Here is a 21,591-nt window from a genome sequence, read left to right as displayed (position 1 = left end):
AACTCTCAAGTACTTTCCAACATCTACAAGGCCTAAAATCAGGATATGATGGAATACTCTTCACTTGCTTGGATAAGTACAGTGCCAACAATTCTCAGGAAGCTCGAAACCATCCAGGACAAGGTGACGTGCTAGATAGGTACCCTATCAACCACCATAAACATTCATTGCAATGTGCACTGTATTTAATATGCACTGCAGTACTCCCCCAAGCTACTCCTCCAGCACCTCCAAACCCATGGCCTCTACCAATAAGCAGGACAACAGTAGCAAGCGTATGGGAATACCACCACCTGTAGGTTCCCCTCCAAGTTGTATATTTTCCTGACATAGAAAGTATTGCCAGTCCTTTATTGTCACAGGGTCTAAATCCTAGAACTCCCTACCCAACAGCACTATGGGAGTATCTTACCAGGACTATAGCAGTTCAAGAAGGCAGCTCATCACCACCAGGACAATTAGGGATGCATAATAAATGCTAGGCTTTCTTGCAGTACTGAGGTCCTGTAAATAAATGTAGGAAACAAAAATTACAGTAGGCTACTCTACAATTGACTCCCTCCAGCATCATGGAAATCACTAGTTTCCAATCCTTCTGGAAGTGAAACAAAACCACTTGTACAACTGGAGCTCAAGAAACATTATGCAAGAATCCTGTGATTTTGTTTAAACTTCAGATTGTGGGGAAAAGATTTTCTGATGCCTCACAATGCATTACGTAGTATCATGAATCCTAGACCTTCTGCATTAAATCTATGAAGAAACTGTTACTGGCAAAGTCATGTGAAAACTACAAAATTTAAAGTAAGATGAATCACCATTGTAGGAACTCTTATAGCGGCAGACTCAATAGTAAACCTATTTCAATTTTTGCTGCTGATTCTCCTTTGGGTAGTGCCATACAAGTTCACAAGTTCAGCAGAAGTTATGCTATGGGTGTATAATGTACAGGTTAAATCATACCTATAATACTATAAGTAGTTCCATGCACCACACTAAGGGGAGAAATATTGGTCTTTGACTGAGTGCAGCATAAATTTACCAGAGTAATACTGGACAAATGGTCAAATTACATGGAAAGAACATACAAACCAGGTTGTATTATTTGGGAGTGAGAAGGTTAAGTGGAGACATAATCAAAGTTTTCAAGTTATTGAGGGAACATGTGGAGGGAAACTACTTCTGCTGCTTAGAAATTCTAGGACTAGAGGACACAACCTTAAAAAAAACTATTTTTCTGGAGTGGAATTAACTAACACTTCTGCATAGAATGGACAGAAAAAAAAGGTTGTGAAAGTAAGTTCCAATTCAGCAAATGATATTACATCAATTTTAATTAGAAATTTCATATTGATAAATTTCTGATAATCAAAAATGGTCATATTGATGCAAAAAATATTCTTATCTTGAAACAAAAGAATACAGTATAATGGGCGAGGTGGAAACATATCTGCTCCTTTTAGCTTCAAGTAGGTCATTGAGAAACTGAAGAAATTATCTTTTATTTTCTTTTTACACATCAGCAAATGCATCAACAGAAATAATACTGATCTGTATTTTTCTGCTCTATAGACAATTGCTAGCCAATAAACATCGCAGAATCAGCAAAGAAAATCTGCATTGGAAAATTTAGCAAATTTAGGAGAAATTTGTAAACTGGGAACTCCATATTGTTATGTGTTTTAATTCCTTCTGTGTTGTCCATCATTTTCTCTGATGAAGGGATTTTGGCTTGAAACATTCACTTTGTTTCACTTTCTACAAATGATGCCAGTTTCTAACAAATGATGAGTGTTTAAAGCATTTTCTGTTTTTACTCAGGAATGAAAATTGACCTTCAATAATCCAGTGTGTGTTTTTTTTGGAACAACAAATAGGACATTGGAAGGACCCAGTGGGTCAAGCAGCAACTGTGGAGGCAAAAGGTGTAAGGTGACATTTTGGTGGAGACCCTGCATCAGGACTGAGAAGAAACATGAAATATTGTCAGTTCATAGCAGTACTAGTTTCTCTGTAGCTGTGACACTTTAGTCTATATTGTTATTGTTTTTACCTGTACTCCCTCAATGCACTCTGTACTAACTCAATGTAACTGCACTGTGTAATGAATTGACCTGTACAATTGGTATGCAAGACAAGTTTTTCACTGTACCTCGGTACAAGTAATAATAATAAACCAATACTAGGGGGATTGGGATAGAGACTGGTGGGTGATAAGTGGAACGAGATGGGAAGGGGATGATGGGCAAATGGAACTAGGTAGAAGCAGGGGATGGGAAAAGTGAATAAAGGGAGAAGAAAAGTAGACGAACAGGTGAGTAAGTGTGGGAGGCGAGAACTGGGGTGTGTGGGTTACCGAAAATTGGAAAATTTGATATTCAGACCACTGGGTTGCAAGCTATTCAAGCAGAACATGAGATGTTGTTCTTCCAAATTGTGTTTGGCCTCTCTGTAGCAATGGAGAAGGTAGAGGACAGACAGGTCAGCGTGGGAGTGGAAAGGAGAGTTAAAACGACATACGACTGGAAGCTCAAGGTGCCCTACAAAACTGTTGCCTAGTCTATGCTTGGTTTCACCAATGTAGAGAGGCCATATCGCGAGTACCGAATGCAGTAGAACAGTTTGGAAGAGGTGCAGGTTGTTGAGGTCCCTGGATGATGAGGGAGGAGATGAAGGGACATGCGTTATACCTTCTTTGATTACAGGAGAAAGTGCCAGGGGATGGACAAGCAGACCAGGGAGCCCCGAAGGGAATGAAAAGCCAAAGGGTTGGGGCAGGGGGGTGGGAGGGGAAGATGTGACTGGTGGTGGGATCATGTTGAAGTTGGCAGAAATAGCAATGATATTGTGTTGGATGTAGAAGATGGTGGAGTGAAAAGTGAGGACCAAGGGAACTCTATTGCTGCTTTGGCTGGGTAGCGGATGAAGTGGGGGGGGGGGTGGGTAGGGGGTGGTCAGAGCAGATGTGCAGGAAATGCATGTGAGAAAAAGGGATGGCATCCTTACAGGAGGCAGGGTGGAAAGAGGTATAGTTAAGGTTGCTGTGGAAATCACTGGGTTTATAGAAGGTGTCAATGGCAGGTCTGTCTCCTGAGAGGTCCAGAAAAAGAAGAGATGTGCCAGAGATAGTCTAGGTTAATTTGAGGGGAGGGTGGAAAATGGTGGCAAAGGTGTTGAAATCGATGAGTTCTGCACAAGTGAAGGAGGCAGCATCATTGTAGTCATTGATGTAGCAGAGAAAGAATTGGGAGCTCTGCCAGAATAGAGTCCTTGGAATAAGGACTGTTCCAATGTAGCCAACAAACAAACAGTTTTTGAGGGTTTTTTTTATGTACCTATGAGAAGAAAATGTTGTTTTGCAGAATCACCATTGGAAAAAAAATCAGAGAATTAATCAAAAATAACCAATTGCTTTTGAATGGCGTAAAGAGACAAGAGACAAAAAGAGATTGTATTTATGTAGTAACATTCCTTTTCAAAACTTCAACTGCAAGGCTAGGCCCCTCTTTATCTGCTATCTGATACCAAGTAGTTCGCATACCTGGGCTAGCCTGAACAAATGACAGAGAAGCGACCTACAAGACAATAGCCATCCTTACAAGCAGATGTGTCTCAGAAGGCCAATTCTCCCAAAGAGACACCTGTGATATAAAGCTATTCAATTAACCTCACAGCAGGCTGGTTAAGGCTCAGATCAACAATACTAAAAGAGAGTGGAGGAGTGTTGTTCTGACATCTGAAAAAGACTTTTCATGATTTTGAAACACTTTACAGCTAAAGTATTTTTGAAGTGTAGTCCCTGTTGGTGTGCAATGTAGACAGTGCATTTGCACTTAGCAGGATCCACAAACATATGGTCATATAATTAATTTTCACAACATTGTCTGTCACCAAGTCTCATACACAAAATTCTGGTTTTGTATATAACTTATGTGCTACACTTGACCATATTGGTATCCTAGTCTCTGAGGCAGAACTTGGGTTCAAGTCCTATACCAAATTCAAAAGTTAAAAAATTATTTCATTCGTAGTTGTGGGACTTTGCTCTGTACAAACTATCTAGCGTGTTACCTTCTTTAAGATAGTGTCTATCTTTTTAAAGTGGCTGTAAAGTATACCTAAATATACTAAGATTATGAAGTATGCTATGGAAATACAAATTTTCTTTTTCCTAATATTTAAACGTTTTAGTGATGAAACTGGAAAATATTATTGTTTTTTACTTGCATCACTACAGGACTAATGTTAGTGTTGTTCTAGTAGCTATTTACCTTGTGGAATCAATAAACCTTATGATCCCAAAAGGCAACTTTCTCCATTCACTTGATCAGCCACCTGCACGCCTTTTAAAAAAAAACCTGCAACATATTTTGCGATCCCCAATTTCGTTTGAGAGCAATTAATGGTTATATATTTCAGTAGCTGCAGAATTTTTTTTATAAATACACCTCTGATTGGATGAATATAAAGAATAAGCAATTTAAACTAGTTATGGTTTACAATAAATATGGGAACGTGGTAGGCAATTAGTATGTAACGAAGAGATCGCAGCATTGATGTAAACTGTAGTATTCAGTCATTCATCCAGCTGATGATACATCAGCCTGAGTTATACCATCCAATTCCATCTTGAAATAGAAATCAGGGTCTTTGGTACATTATAGGATTCTAACCTGAATATTGAAAAGTAAATTAAACAATAAAATTTGCAATATGTGACTATAATGCATTGCAAAAAAATGTTAACCACAAATTTTCCAGCAATGGTTGACATGCAGGTCTCTGTCCCGTTTTCAAAAGTAGTTCTCTCTTCCTCCTTGATTTCCATGTGACACCCCCCTCCCCACACCCACCCACTCTGCTATCTTTTCCAGCTTCCGGAGAGCATACCCAATTGACTGTAGCTAAAAACCATTGGCTTTTCCTCCCAGCTGCCAGCCTATCTGATCGTCTACAGAAAGGAAATAACACAACATATTTAACAAAATCCTGATATTAAATTCAGCAGGAGTTCCAAGGATTTTGTGCACTGCTCCTCACATCCATACCTGTCCCTGCCCTCACTATTGTCATTGGGGACATGATTTTACCAAGCAATTGATGAATCAATGGAAATAGGCTCCCTGTGGAATTGCTGGAAGCAGGGAGTATTCAAATCTGCCCAATTCACAAAGTGTGATATCTGATCTGATAATGCTCTGTTTTGGCTGCCACAGTGTCAATTAATTACAAAAGAAAAATAAAACTAATGAAAAGAGCACAGCAACTTACAATCACCAGTGTAAGAAAAACATTCATTCTACTACAATAAATTACATCTTAACAGCACAAATAGAAGATAGAATATTACAACGGTACTTGTAGTTTCTCCTCATGTGACATTCCTTAGTGTTGGACCGAGCAATTTGTATAAAAGTATTTAAATGCTAAACCTTCAATGCAGCTGTCTGCCAAATGCCACTCTCCACAAATGCAATATATCTTAAAAGATGTCTATACACGTCCTGGTAAAAGGAGAGGGGATGAGAAGATAGGAAGTAAAGAAATATTTTAAATCTATTGCACTGTGCTGCTGATGTCAACTATCATGTGCAGTGATGTTCACACTACAAAACAAACAATAGCAACACAATAGGATTATTATGTAGCGATAGTAATTAGTTCAATCATTTGAAATTGTACTACCTGGGATTTGTGCAAAAAGGTCAAAGGTGCATTGCCACGAGGGAGAACTGAGAACCCGTCCAGAGCACTCTGGTCAACTTATTGAAAATTCTGGAGCTGCAGATCACCTGACAGTGAAAATGTTTCCAGATTTGTTGGCTATTCCGGAGCTGCACATTTCCCAATTCAGTTTCTACCTGATCTTTAGATTTTCTAATTCTGATGGGCTTGCTGTGTGATTCATAGAGTGATTCAGCACAGAAGCAGCCCCTTCAGCCCATCTGGTCCATGCCAACTGAGATTCCCATCTAAGCTAAAATTCCATAAATTTTATTTAATTTTAGACTTCCAGCAGAGTGGCACAGGTAGCAGTACCTGGGTTCAATCCTGCTGTCTGTGTGGAGTTTGCTCATTCGCCCTGTGATTGCATGAATTTCCATGGGGTTCTCGTTTCCACCTACATTTCAAAGACATGTGGGGTTGGTAGGTTAATTGGTCACTGCAAATTGCCTCTAGTGTGTAGGTAAGTAACAGAATGTGAGGACATTTGAGGGGAAAGAGGGGAGACTGGAGTGGAATAAACATGGGATTAGTGGAAATGGGAGTTTGATGGTCAGCACGGACTTGGCAGGCCATAGGATTTGTTTCTGCGCTGTATCATTCTATGATATTCAGTGTTCCCAGTTTTCTTTTTACATCAATAATTAATTAATTCAGCAACAAATATTGATATTTCAATAATATTGCAATTTAGAAAGTAATTTTTCAATAATATAGGTTACATGTACACCAACAATCACCATATGACACAGACTCTGATTCAATTTTGTAATTTTTTTTGTGCTTCTGATATCAACTGTCACATAGAGTGATGTCAAATTTAAATCCTCACCAGTGCTGCTGTGGGTATATAGTGAATGGAAGGGTGGGGTGGGGTGCAGCTGGCTTGACTGTTTGGGTAAAATTGCCAGCTTCAGAAGGAATCCAACAGTATGTTAGCTTAGAATTTTAAAGAATGTTTATCATTTCCAATCTAGCTGCAGCATAACAAAAACTTTATTTGGTATTACTGACATTTTAACTTCCAAATGTAAGTGTGCTGGAAAGGTAATAATGAAGTAATAATCCATTACAATTATGTGAAATAGCTGAGCACCTTCCCTACTTCACATAGCCTCAATTCTATTTTAAGGTTTCAAGGATTTGTTTATCTAATATTTACAGGCTATTTGCTGTCAATATGCTGAATGAATTCTTGGCTACTGGGACCCTTCATCAGAACTGGGAAAGTGTTAACTGTTTTGAAATGTCAACTCTTTCTCTTTCCACTCAGTTCTGATGAAGGGTCCCAGACCTGAAACATTAATGGTTTCCCTTTCCATACAATTCTGTTATAAGGACTTCCAGATGTGAAACATTAATTGTTTCTCATTCCAGAGATGCTGCCGAACCTGCTTAGTTTTCCCAGCATTTTCTGTTTTTATTTCAGATTTATAGCATTTGCAGATTTTATTTTGATTTTCAAAAAAGTTATAATTTCTGGATTACTAACCAAACCACGTGCAAATTGGCATAGGATTAATAAAATCAGAAAGTTGCATGTGTGGCTCAAAAATTGGTGTGGGAGAAATAGCTTTTAATTCACGGAGTACAGACATCAATATTGGTAAAAGGAACTGTTGTGTTGTAAGGGGCTTCAGTTGAATTGGGCTGGGACCAGAGTCCTCAGGAATTGAATAACTAGGACTGTAGATAAGACTTTAAGCTAAATAACTGGGGATAGGAGGGAGGGGCAGTCCTGTTGAGGGTAACTTTCCAAAGTTAAAGGACAGAGTGGGTAATGATAACAAGAGTCTGACAGGAAGGGACAAAGGATACAGACATAAAAATATACCTCTAATTAGTGTAAAAGCAAGGAAAAAAAGGATCAAAGACAAAAATGAAGGCTCTTTATTTGGATACACATCGCATTCAAAGCAAGGTAGTTGAATTAATGGCACAACTGTTAATGAACATGATCTGATAGCCATGACAAGACATGGTTATAAAGTGACCAAGGCTGGGGATTAAATATTTCAGGACACTTAACTTTTAGAAAAAACTAGATCAATGGAAAGGGGGACATAGCTGTGATAATAAATGATGGGAGGATCTTAGCTCAGAAAATTAAGAAGTAGACTGGGTTTAGGTAAGCTTAAAAAAGATAGCAAAGGGTGGGAGTTGTTCATACATCCCCAAACAGTAATGGCAATGCGTCAAGGCTGCGTCACGGATTCAACATGGCTTGGTATGGCAATTGCTCTGCCCGTGACTGCAAGAATGGCAGAGAGTTGTGGACACAGCTCAGCACGTTATGGAAACCAGCCTCCCCTCCATTGATTCCATCTACACTTCCCACTGCCTCAGTAAAGCAACCAGCATAATCAAAGAACCCACCCACCCTGGACATTCTCTCTTCTCCCACTGGGCAGAATATACAAAAGCCTGAAAGCACGTACCACCAGGCTCAAGGACAGCTTCTATCCCGTTGTTATAAGACTATTGAACGGTTCCCTTGTATGATAAAATGGACTTTTGACCTCACAATCTACCTCGTTATGACACTGCACCTTATTGTCTACTTGCACTGCACTTTCTCTGTAGCTGATACACTTTTTTCTGCAATCCGTTACTGTTTTACCTTGCACTACCTTGATGCACTGTGTAATGAATTGATCTGTATGAATGGTATACAAGACAAGTTTTTCATTGCGTCTCGGTACATGTGACAATAATAAACCAATTCCAATGTATAGATCAGGAAATGCAATTATTATGGGAGACATTAATCTACATATAGACTTTCTTTTTCCCAGGGGTGTACAATCTTTTTCCCAGGATTGGAGAATCAAGAACTAGAGGGCACAGATTTAAGGTGAGAGGCGAGAGATTTAATAAGAACCCGAGGGGCAACTTTTTCCACACACAGGGTGGTCAGTATATGGAATGAGCTGCCAGAGGAAGTGGTTGAGGCAGGTACATTAACAACATTTAAAAGGTACTTGGACAGGTACATGGATAGGAAAGGTTTAGAAGGTTATGGGACAAATGGGACTAGCTTAGATGGGAATCTTGGTTGGTATGGACCAGTTGGGCCTAAGGGCTTGTTTCTGTGCTGTATAACTCTATGACTGGGCAACCATATGAACAGTAGTAGTGCTGAGGATAAACTCATGGAGTGTAAAAGAAATGATTTTCCAATCAGCATGTCATTGCAGACCATTATAGATTTAATATTGTTACAAGAAAAGATTAATTAGCTATCTTGTATTTAAGGGGCCTTGAGAGCAAATTGATCATATGATATAACTTGTGTATAAAGATAGTTCAATCTGAAACCAGAATCTTAAATCTAAAAAAAAACAAACACATGATGTATGAATTGGCTATGGTACATTGAGGGTATGTTAAAAAGTTTTGATGTTAAATAAAGCAATGGCCAACTCTTAAAGTATTAATGCCATAAGTAGGAACAAGAATAGGTCATTCAGATGCTTGAGCCAACTCTACCATTCAATAGATCATGGATGGTCTGACGTTCCTCAAGTTCACTTGCCTGCTCTTTCCTCAACCGGTGATTCTCTTCTGAGCAGATACCTATCTATCTTATCCTTAAAAATAGGTACTCAAGGACTCTGCCCTCACAGCTCTCTGTGGCAAGCAGTTCCAAAGACTCATAACTCCCCTGAGAGAAATTCCTCCTTATCTCGGTCTTGGGCAAGTGGCCCCTTATTCTGAGACCATGCCCTCTGATTCTGGATTCATGAAAGGAAACATTCACTCAGCATTTACTCTGTCTAGCCCCTTAATAACCTTATGTTTCAGTAAGATCACCTCTTATTCTTGTAAATTCCAATGAGTACAGCTCCAATCTGTTTAACCTTTCCTCATCAGACAACCCTTCCGTAGCACAGACCATCCTAGTGGGTCTTCTCTGAATCGCCTCCAACAAAATAAAATCTTTCCTTAAATAAGGGGGACCAAAATTGTTCACAATATTCCAGATGTGGTCTTACTAGCATAATTTTAGTTGAAGTAAAACTTCCCTACATTTACATTCCAACCCCTTTAAAGCAAGGCCCAACATTCTTAGTCTTTCCTATTTACTGCTGCACTTGCATAATAATTTTCTGTGTTTCATACACAAGGACCCCCCAATTCCTTTGTGCTGCATCTTTCTGCATGTTCTCTCCATTTAAATAATACCTTTATTTGGCCCTTCCTTCCAAAATGGACAGCACAATTTCTCACCTTATATTCCATTTGCCAACTTTTTGCCCACTCACCTCATCTATCGTCATCTCTCTGTAAGCTATTTGTTACTTCTTTGCAACTTGTTTCCCAACCTATTTTTGTGTCATTTGCAAATTTGGCTACTGCACACTTGCTTTCTTCTTGAGTCATTAACATGTATTATAAACAGTTGTGGTCCATGCACTGATCACTGTGATACCTCACTGGTCACAATTTCCCAACCTGAAACTGATTCCTTATACCTACTCACTGCTCCTTGCCTGCAAGCCAATATATTAACTCTGACACAATGGACTCTTATCTTGTGACTTAACCTTTTGTGAGACATCTTGTCAAATGCCTTCCAAAAGTCCAGATATAATACATCTATTATCCACTTTGTTGAGACTTCCTTGATAAATTCTCATAAATTTGTCAGGCATGATTTCCCCTTCATGAAGCCTTGTGACTCTGTTTGATTAGATTAGGATTTTCCAAATGTGCTGCTACTACTTCCTTAATAATTGACTCTAGCATTTTTCCAACAATGGATGTCAGGCTAATCAACTCATAGTTTCCCGCTTGTTGCCTCCCTCCTTTTTTGAAAATGGATGTCACATTCCAATCTTCTGGCACACTCTAGAAGCTAAAGATTTTTGGAAGATTATAACTAATGCATCTACTCTCTCTGTAGCTACTTCTTCAAGAAACCTAGGATACAAGCCATCCAGGCCAGGATACTTATCAGCCATTTGTCCCACTACTTTGCCCAATACCAATTCTCTCATGATGGTATTTAGTTCCTCCCCAGCAGCATTCGGTATTAATGGGATGTACCTTTTACTGTAAAGACTGTGGTAATATAAATCACGGCTTACAGAAATTATATATCCCTTTAAGGCTCAAATATCCAGCAGGAAAAATGGTACAGTCATGCCTTAACTGGAGAATTCAAAGATAGTAACAGATCAAAGGAAAAGACTCACAATATTGCCAAACAGAGCAATAAACCTAAGGGTTTGGAAATGTTCAAAACTGACCAAAAGAAGAACCAAGAATTTGATAAGGAAAAATAAAGCAGAACATGAGTAATCTAGTGAGAAATGAAAGACTACAAAAGTTTCTACAGACACATAAAAAGGAAAAGATTAGCAAAACTTAATGTGGGTTCCTTACAGACTGAGAACGGAGCAATTATATTGGGGAATAAGGAAGTGGCAGAAAAAAATAAAACAAATAATTTGCAACTGTCTTCATGAGAACAAAGAAAAACTCCTGGAAATAGTGGAGAACAACAGGTCAAGACTGAATGAGGAGTGCAAAAGAAATGAGAGGAAGTGAGAAAAGTGAGGAGTGAAAAAAAAATTGGAGAAATTAACATGATCAAAAGCAGACAAATTTTCAGGACCTGATTATTGCACCCCAAGGTCTTGAAAGAGGGAGCAATAGAGATAATGGGACAGGCCGTCATCTTCCAAAATTCCAGAGTCCAAAATAACTCCCACAAATCGGAAGGTAGCAAACGTAACCCCACTATTTAAGGGAGAAAACGCAGGAAATTACAGATCAGTTAGCCTGAGATCAATAACAAGGAAAATACTAAAATCTATTACTAAGAAAATGGTAGAAGGGCACTTAAAGAAAATAATAAGATTGGTCAGAGCCAACATGGATTTGTGAATGGGAAATAGTGATTGACAAATCTGAGGTTTTTTTAGGTTGTTACTAGCAAAATAGATAAGGGGAAGCCAATGGATATGGTGCATTTGGGTTTTCAAAAGGTTTTGTAAAAGGTACCACAAATATGTTATTAGGGTAAATTACAGCTGATGGGACTGAGGGTAGTAAACTAGTATGGATTGGGGGTTGAATAATGAAAAGAAAGAGAGTAGGAAGAAATGGGTCACTATTTGAGAGGCCATGACTCATGGGGTGCCACAGGGATTGATGCTGAGGCCCCAGCTGTTCACAATCTGATCAATGCGACACATTCAAGCGTACTGATGAGATAAAGCTAAGTAGTAGTGTTAGCTATGAAGCAGATGCAGAGGGACTTTAAGGGGGTACAATTAGGTTAAATGAATGGAAAGGACACAACAGATGTTATTCACCAGTAGGAAAAATAGAAATCCAGGGTATTTCTTTATTACATAAATGGCAAGGGACAGAAAGGTTCAAACGGACCTAGGTGTCCTTGTACATGGATCACTGAGAGTTAATGTGCAGGAACATCAAATATGTTGGCCTTTATTGCAAGAGGTTTGGTATGACCACATCTGGAATACTGCATAATAAGGAAAGAAAGCAACAAAGGTTTACCAGATTCCTGAGATGGTGGGAGAGGCAGGGGCTGCAGTTGTCCTGTGAGGACAGATTGGGCAGACTGGGTCTATATTCTTGTTAAGAAGAATGAAGAGTGATCTTATTCAAACATACAAAATTCTTGCAATGCCAGAGTAACAGACTTAAAACTAGGGGTCAGCCATTCAGGACGTGAGAATAAATTTCTTTGCTCAGGAGGTAGTGAATCATTAGAATTCTCTACCCTATGGGAGGTTTAGTAACTGAGTATATCCAGGCAGAGATTATTAGATATTATAAGGGCGGCCCAGTTTATAGAGCTGCTGCCTCTTAACTCCAGTGACCTGGGTTTGATCCTGACTTCCAGTGTGTCTGTATGGAGTTTGCACAATTCTCCTGTGACCTCATGGGTTTCCTCCCACATCCCAAAGATGTGCAGGTTGATAAGTTAATCGGCCACTGTAAACTGCCTCTAGTGTGTAGGTGAATGGTAGAGTCTGGGGGAATTGATGGGAATGTGGAAAGAATAAAACGGGATTAGTGTAAGTGTGTACTTGATGATCAGTGCAGACTCAGTGTGCTAAAGGGCATATTTCTGTTCTCTGACTCTCTGATTTAAGGGATATGGGGTCAGTGCAGGAAAGTGACTGCAAGTAAAAACAGTTTAACAGCCTCCAGCTGCTTCTATACCTTGGGTTTCTTATGAACCTTAGTTCCATTTTCCTACCCAATCCCCATATCCTGATTTTCAGCATTCAAAATTCTGTAAGGCCTTAATAATTTAGAAAGCAAAATACAGCAGATGCTGGAAATGTGAAGTAAAACAGTTGTGATGATAGGTCATTAACATGAAATATCATAAATCCCAGATCTTGACTTTAACGGCAAGCCTGGCATTTATTGTCCAAACCTAATTGCTCCCCAGCTGGGTCATTACAGTCGGTACTAAGAGCCAACCACATCAGTACATCTGGAGTTACAAATCTACCAGACTGGATAGGAGATACAGATTTTCTATCAAGCAAATTAGTGAACCAGATGGGGTTTTACAGCAACCTAGCAATTTCATGATTACCGATAATAGCTTTTCACTTATTTGGTTAAAACTCATGTCAGTGTGGTAAGGCTCTGTCTCCAGGTGAATTGTCCAAGCTTCTGGATGATAAGTTAACCATGATGCTACAATACACATTATGGAATAAAACCCACGTTCTTCTCTATTACAGTGCCATAGGTGCCCAGAATATCACCCTCAGACAGTAATGGTAAATGCTGTAACGAGTATTGCCACAGGACAGTGAAGAAGGTTATCTAAGATTACAACAGGATCTAGATGAACTGGGGAAGTGGGCCAAGGAATGGCAGATGGAATTTAATTTGGACAATTGCAAGGTGTTGCATTTTGGTCAGTTAAACCAGGGCAGGACTTACACAGTAAATGGTAGGGCCCTGGAGAATGTTGTAACACAGGGACCTAGGATGCAGGTACATAGTTCTCTGAAAGTGGTGCCACGGGTAGACTGGGTGGTGAAGGCGGCATTTGGCACCCTTGCCTTCATTGGTCAGGGCACTGAATACAGAAGTCAGGACATCATGTTGCAACTGTACAATCGGCTGGTGAGACTGCACTTGGAGTATTGTATGCAGCTCTGGTCACCCATCTATAGAAAGGATGTCATTAAGCTAGAAAGAATGCAGAAAAGGTTCACGAGGATGTTACCAGGACTGGAGGGCTTTGGTTATATGGATAGGCTGGGACTTTTTTCCCTGGAGCAGAGGTGGCTGAGGTATATAAAATCACGAGGGGCATAGATAAGGTGCATAGTCATTGTCTTTTCCCCCAGGGTAGGAGAGTATAAAACTAAAGAGCATAGATTTAAGGTGAGAGGGGAAGGATTTAAAAAGGATCTGAAGAGCAAGTTTTTTCACACAGAGGATGGTGAATATATGGAACAAGCTGCCAGAGGAAGTAGTAGAGCCAAATACAATTATGGCATTTATAAGACATTTCAACAGGTATGTGGAGAGGAAATATTATGGGATATGGGCCAAACTCTGGCAAGTGAGAGTAGCTTGGGCAGCAGGGAAGAGATGGGCCAAAGGGCCTGCTTCCCTGCTGTATAACGGGATAAAATCCATCTTCAGAATACGTTCGATCCTACAGGTCGGGATGGCTTCGCACCTTTTAAGTTCACCCGTGGGCCGCCGCGTCCCTCGCCTGACAGACGGCGCCTGCGACAGTGCGGCGCTCCCTCAGTGCTGCAGCGGACGGACCTTTTCCCTCCCACCCCTGAGCTCCACGAGGGAGGGGTGGGGTGCCCACTGAGCCGTGGCGAGGGGGGGGGGGCGGTGGGGGGAGATGATCGAGGTGACAGGAGGCGGGAGAGAAGAAACGAGACGCCAGGGAGGGACATTTAAAGCGCGGGTGGCTGACAGGCAAAGCGGGAGTCCCGGGCTTTACCTCCTCCAGTGCAGTCACCGTGTTCCTGCAGTTTCCCATCCTGGTGGTGAACGAGGAGGTCGTCGGCGAGCTGTGGTCCTCCAGGGTCTCGTGGATAAATTCCTGCACCGTGATCACCTCCGGCATTTTTACTTTCCTTTCCAGACCCGATTTTCCCCTTTGCAGTAAAACGATAACGATTTTAAAAATTTAATAAGGGGAGGAGAAGGAGAAGAACGAGGGAGCCTCCCCGAGTCAGGAGCGCCCTCACACACACACACGGACGCACCGTCCAACAACAGGGAAGGAAATGCGGGCGGGAGCGCGCGCCCCGCTGCACGCGACCAACCGTCCCGCCGCCGCCGCCGCGCGCCTCGCGACCAACCGTCCCGCCGCCGCGCGCGCCTCGCGACCAACCGTCCCGCCGCCGCGCGCGCCACCCGCCACCCCCATCCGAGGAGGGGGCGGCGGGGTCGGGCCTGTCAGGCCGGTCGCCTGCCCGTCCGTCCGATCCATCGCACGCCGTCTGCGGCCATCCCGCCACCCCGAGGGTCCGGTAACTCTTGTTTATCGCGTTTGCCAGCCGTCTCCAAACTTTGAAGTTGTACGTTACTAAGGGGTTTTTTTGGGGGGTCAGATTGCCTCAAAATGTGGCCACCAATGCAATACAGAAACTACTGTGCCACAGCAAGCTGTCAGCAATGGCCATGTGATAATGACCATGTTTTTACCTGTACTACCTCAATGCACTCTGTACTAACTCTGTGTAACTGCACTGTGTAATGAATTGATCTGTATGATCCGTTTGCAAGACAAGTTTTTCACTGTACCTCGGTACAAGTGACAACAATAAACCAATACCAATGTCGGCAATTTCACTCATGTTCCTTTGGAAATCACCTGCAGGGATGGAAATCAACCCAACATTTCCTAAGAGTAGTTCCAAGGACTCTTGAGTGTCCACCTGAAGGAGAAGCCAGGAGCTCAGTAATTCAGCACATCCCGATGACCTTTAGCATTGAATGTATCCTATCTGGATGCATCATAGCTTGGTATGGCAACTGCCCTGCCCAAGACCACAGAGAGTTGTGTACTCGGTCCACTCCATCACACAAACCAGCCTCCCCTCCATCGATTCCGTCTACACCCCGCTGCCTCGGGAAAGCAGCCAGAATATCAAGGACCCCTCCCACCCTGGGCATTCTCTTCTCCCCCCTCCTGTCAGGCAGAAGATACAAAAGCTTGAAAGCATGTACCTTCAGACTCAAGGAGAGCTTCTGTCCTGCTGTGGGTAATTAGTTTATTATTGTCATATGTACAGAAATACGTGAAAAGTTTTGTTTGCGTACCATCCAGACAGATCATTCCATTGAGGTAACACAAAAGGAAAACAAAACAATGCGGAATATAATGTGTTGCAATTACTGTGAGAGTGTAGTGAAGGTAGACAAATAAAGCGGAAAGGCCACGGCGAGGTAGGTTGGGAGATCAAGAATTCATCTTTAGCATATGAGAGGTCCGTTCAAGAGTCTGACAACATGATAAACATGATACTTTGTTTACCTGCAGTGCACTTTCTCTGTAGCTGCTGTACTATATTCTGCCTTCTGTTTTCTTTTTACTACCTCGATGTACTTAAGTACGGCATGTTCTGCCTGGATGACACACAAAAGTTTTTCCACTGTATCTCAGTACATATGACAATAATAAACCAACACCAATAACAAAAGGTGGCACCTCCAGAGTGGAGCAACAGTCTGGAATTTTGTGATCACCCTTCAAGGACTTAAACTCACAACCTTCTGTCTTAGAGGCATAGGTCACTCTCGCTCTGTACTTTATAGTAAGACCATACACTGCTCTAAGGCTAGGACATTAATATATAAGAAAGAATTAATATATAAGTTGCCCTTGTACTGATTCCTATAGAAAATTACTGTACTTTGGCGTAAAAACTAGCCGTTCAATACTACACTTTCTGTTCCTTAGCCTTTTTTGTATCCATGCTGCCACTGTGCCTTTAACCTTACGGGCTTTAATTTTGCTACCAACCCTCTTTTCTGGCACTTTGCCAAATGCAGTCTGAAAACCCACATACACAGCATCAACCACTGTAAAATGGCAGCTTCATTTAGCAAGTGGCTAAATTACTGAATTCATAGTCCAGAGGTCTGTGCTGAAGATCTAAACACTCAATAGATGGGGAATTTAAGTTATCTGGAATCAAAAATAATTCAATTACAAATGGTGACTGGGAAACTACCAGAATGTTATAAAATTCTAAACAAACACGAAAATTGTTGGGAACTTTCAGACAGCATCTGTGGAAAGACAGTTAACATTTTAGGTTGAAAACCCTGCAACCCTTTTTATTTTAATTTTTATTTACTATTGTAAAATCCTATACAAAGAACCCCTCCCACTTATGTTATCAAGAAATTCAGTCAAGTTCATCAAGCATGTTTTTAAACAAATCTATTTGTCTGATTATTCTCTCTAAAAATTCCCCACCATCAAAGTTAGTCTGATTAGCTGATGGTTTCTGGATTTATCCCTCTCTGTTTCTTTTTAAAACAAGAAGTGTAACATTTGCAATCCTCCTCATCTTAAAGAGGACTGAAAGAATGTGACTAGAGCTTCTGCAATTTCCATCCTTCTGTCAGTAATCTGAAAACTATATCACCAGGGCCAAATGACTTCTACTGTCAACTGTTTTAAGTAACTGAAATGTAGAAAAAAACTGCAGATGCTGGAAATCTGAAATAAAAAGAGAAAATTCTGGAAAAATTCAGCAGGTCAGGCAACATCTGTGGAAAGAGAAATAGTTAATCTTTTGGGTTGAAGACCCTTCATCAGAACTGAGGAAGAGAGAAAGCAAATTAGTCTAGGTAGCAGAGAAGGCAGGGGAGTGCATTGGGTGGAACAAAGGGAATGCCTATAACAGTGTGAGATAATGTAGCCACTAAATGGATAGTTAAGCTCATTTGTTTTACTAACATTGAGAAATCTAAGTGATGTTGTCTGGTCTAACCTACCGGGACATGCCCAGCAAGCCAGAATAAACAAATGAAAGATTGTCCTGATACAAAGAGAAGGAAAGGGCAAGTTATCTATAATTGGAGAATTGACTGTTTTAAGTACATTGTTTTTATTTTTATCCCGTCCATTTTTATTCCATCTCTGTATTTGCTGTGAAATGGGCAGGATTGCCTTCTCTGGTGAAGACCAATACACAGCACTCATTTGGTACCTCAGCCCCTGTACAAAAATCTTTTTGCTCCCTAATTAGCCCCATCCTTCCTTTGACTACTTACTTGCTATTCATGTATTTCTGTCATTTATCACAGCTTTTGTTAAGCCTTGCACTGTTTAAAGTAGCACTATGCCAAATCACTGCATGACTTTGTGGCACATTTGCATTCTGAACATATTGAATGTACTATGGAGACACAGTAATCTTAGAGACAGAGTAAACAGAAATCAACGTTAGTGTGCTAAACCAGACCCGTAATCTATACAACTTGTTCTTAAATAAAGAAAATTCCCAAGTACTGGAAATTTGATCAAGAATTCTATCTGAAAAGTTTATTTATAATTGATCACGGGTTTTATTGATCTGTAACTTAAGCCCATCTGCACCATTTATCTGGACATCCTAAGGCCCCAGAATGGCATGAAGGATCCTGAAAGAGCTTCCATTTGGAAATGTGCCATCCATTATACTGAAGAAGATTAACGTCATTATCCATGTCTAAAACAGGCATTTGCAGCTTTGCATATGCAGTATTGCCCTTTTCTGAGACATCATGCCTTGTCACTTATTAAAAATCTCCAAGTTTCCTCTATGCTACATAAAATTAAACTCATCCAAAACATGGGTGCCCATATCCAATTCTCCACCAAATTCAGCTGACCAGTCACCCCTATGTTTACTGACCTATACTGGTTCAAGATCCCGTAGCACCTCAAATTTAGAAAACTACTCCTTGTGTTAGCATCCTTTCAACTCTGTCTCTGTTTGGCATTCTTCCAGACTACACACGTTTCTACTCGTTGTGATACCAGCAACTGTGAAATTAGGTAATGCAACCCACCTAGGAAATGACAACTATTTTTTCTTCTATGATGCCCTTTGGATATACTGATGTTACATTTGCTGAACTCTATTGGAACCCAAAGAATGCTCCAGTTGATAGACAGAAATGGCTTTAATCGGCAAATGATATCAAAGGACTCTAGAAAACTGTATAATTTGTTATTATCCTCATGAGAAATAGAGTCAAGAGTCAATGTTGATATAGCCTCTCTTGCCTGCATCTTATTCAATAAGATCATTGCTAATCCTCAGCTCTACTTTCCTATCCTGATGTCCCCTGCTTCTCTGAGAAATATGCATCTCTGACTTGGATTTATTAGTGATTGAGCAATCAGAACCCACCAGTGTAGATACTGTACAAATTCAAAACCATCCAAGTGAAGTTTCTCCTTGTATCAGCTGTGAGTGGCTGTTCTCTTAACCTTATACTGGATTCTAAACTATGCAGTGAGGAGAAAGTCAGATTCCCATGCAAGTCTTAAACAAAAGCAACTTTTATTTATATTGCACCTTAACATAGTAAAACATCCTAAGACCTGACACAGAAATGTTGTTAAACAAAATTGGTTGCCAAACTATGAAGAGATATTAGTTAGGTTATTAATTATATGGACAAAGGGACAGGTTTATGTTGTGCCTTAAAGGATAATAAAGAGATGGAGAAGTTAAAGCAACAAATCACAAAACTTAGGACCTAGACAGTTGAAGGTACAGCAACCGATAGTGAAATACTGGAAATCAGGATTGCACAAGAGGTCAACATTGGAGGAATCCAAAGATCTTGGAGGGTTACAGGCTGGTGAAAATTACAGAGAGAGAGAGGGATAAGGCTTTGCCATAATTCAAACTCAAGGAGGAGAGTTTAAATTAGAAGAATTGTTGGTCCAAGGCCAAATGTAGCACAGGATCTACCCAAACATTCATCAGACAATAGTAGAAACTGAAGGTCAATTTTAACAATCTGAACTTGGCATTAACAGATCAGAAATAGTTCAAAATGGAGTTAATAGACTTAGAGGCTTTCTATGGTTGGCTGGATCACCTCCCTGTTGTAGCAGTAGGCCTCTTACGATACAACTTGGCATTGTAAACCAAAGTTATAAACCTTATTGCAATAAGCATGCTTTACATCTGAGGTTTTATGTTTTGGAACCAGGAGGACAGTCATATGGTAATCCAGTTCCAATTTGCCTCTTACCCCCCAGGATCTAACTCTGGGCTTGCTCGGTATTTGAGTTGTCCATTATTGCCTGTAGATAGTGAGCTACAGTAGCACACCATTTGCAAGTGACATGGAAAAGAGACTCACATCTCTAAGTGACTCACCCTCCTGGCAAATGCTCCTATAATTAGCTCTTGAAGATTAAAAGTCTACCTCTACCATCAACAACTATATTTTGGTTAATCCAATTGAATCTAAATTGTAAATTTGTATTTTAGCATTGGTATATAATGACAGTAGTATTTCTGCTGATTAAGCAATCATTTAAAATCTGATGCACAAGTGATTTATGAAAGGTCAGTTTGTAAATGGAAGAACTTTTAAAATTATTGCTTGAGAATTTAACTTTACACTTTATTTTCCATTTCATCCAGAGACACAAAGATTTGTTGAGACACTTCTATACATGCAAAATCACTCAGTATTATACTGGTTGTCTGCTTGCAACGGTAGGAATACCCAGGTTTGATATAAATTTAGTAATCCCCTTGTACACAGTCTGCGGTTTTGAAAAGTAATTGCCTTCTAGGTTCATGTTGGTTCAAACATTTCAGTTTTCACAGAACTATGGAAAAGCAGATGTTATTCTGTGACAAGCAAGTGACAGCCGCTTCTTGCTCTTTGTTGATATTTAGTTATCCAATTGATTGGAACCATTAGATTAACAATTACGGACAAACATACCATGAGGTAAAGGGCCGGAAGACACCAAGGTAAGTAAAACAAATTTCCCTGGGAGCTAAGGGGGACAGGTAAGTAAAACAAATTTCCCTGGGAGCTAGGAGGATAGGACTTCTCCTTAAGATATCAGAAAGAATTCTCAGGCTCCCCTGTCATTTAGAACCTCCTCCCTCACTTCTAAATAATTATTCATTTCCTAGGGTTCTTAATGGCTTCTACATTCAGTCCTTAATATCTTGTCGAACCTATAGCTTTGGGCAAGAAACTGAGGCACAACAATAAAAGTCAATAAGATTTCATGATCTTTCAGACCTGTTGGTGCTCTAGTCCCTGCCCCAAGTTAAAACCAAACCTGCTTTCAAACCCAATTTCTGATTTTGTACCTTTGTGAGAAGTGTCTAATATGAATTAAGAAGGTAACAAAGATAATAGAAAGATATTTGGAGCCTTGGAAGATCACTGTTAATCCACTGTATTGGAAACATTTTGTCTCATAACCTCAATTATATAAAAATACTTTTCTATAAGGTTCTTTCAAGACCTAAATATGTTATGTAAACAGAATTGAATATTTCCTGTTGAAAATACATTTAGATGAGTTCATGGATAGGAAAGGATTAGAGGGATATGGGCCAAATGCAGGTAAATGGGACTAGCTGAGGAAGGCACCTTGGTTGGCAGGGATAAGCTGGGCTAAAGGGCCTGTTTCTGTGCTCTATAACTCCATATCTTTATGCCTCTGTTTTGCTACAAAACTTCATTATAGTTATCACAAGAAAGTAGGTTTCTTTCTCCCAAACACTTTAAGTACAACTATTTTCTTGAAGTAAGGGGGAAATAGGAGCCTCATTTTTTAAATGCCCTAAGCAGTAAAACTTAGCTAGATTGTTTTGTTGAAAAAAAATGGACTCCTGC

At 40.3% G+C, this 21,591-nt stretch overlaps 1 protein-coding gene across 2 annotated transcripts in view; it reads right to left on the bottom strand.

Annotated features, from left to right (window-relative positions):
• unm_sa1614 (un-named sa1614) overlaps positions 1 to 14,862 on the bottom strand; it is a 117,213-nt gene extending 102,351 nt beyond the window's left edge. For both annotated transcript variants that reach the window (XM_052031150.1, XM_052031151.1), the window contains exon 1: positions 14,699 to 14,862. In XM_052031150.1, the coding sequence (XP_051887110.1) occupies positions 14,699 to 14,824 (126 nt within the window). In that variant the 5' untranslated portion in view covers positions 14,825 to 14,862. The remainder of the gene's footprint in view (positions 1 to 14,698) is intronic.
• Positions 14,863 to 21,591: the final 6,729 nt, after the last annotated feature.

The sequence above is a fragment of the Pristis pectinata genome, chromosome 16 (assembly GCF_009764475.1).
Source record: "Pristis pectinata isolate sPriPec2 chromosome 16, sPriPec2.1.pri, whole genome shotgun sequence".
Lineage (NCBI taxonomy): Eukaryota > Metazoa > Chordata > Chondrichthyes > Rhinopristiformes > Pristidae > Pristis > Pristis pectinata.
Note: the sequence above shows the minus strand (reverse complement) of the source record. Positions and strands in the feature narration are given on the sequence as shown.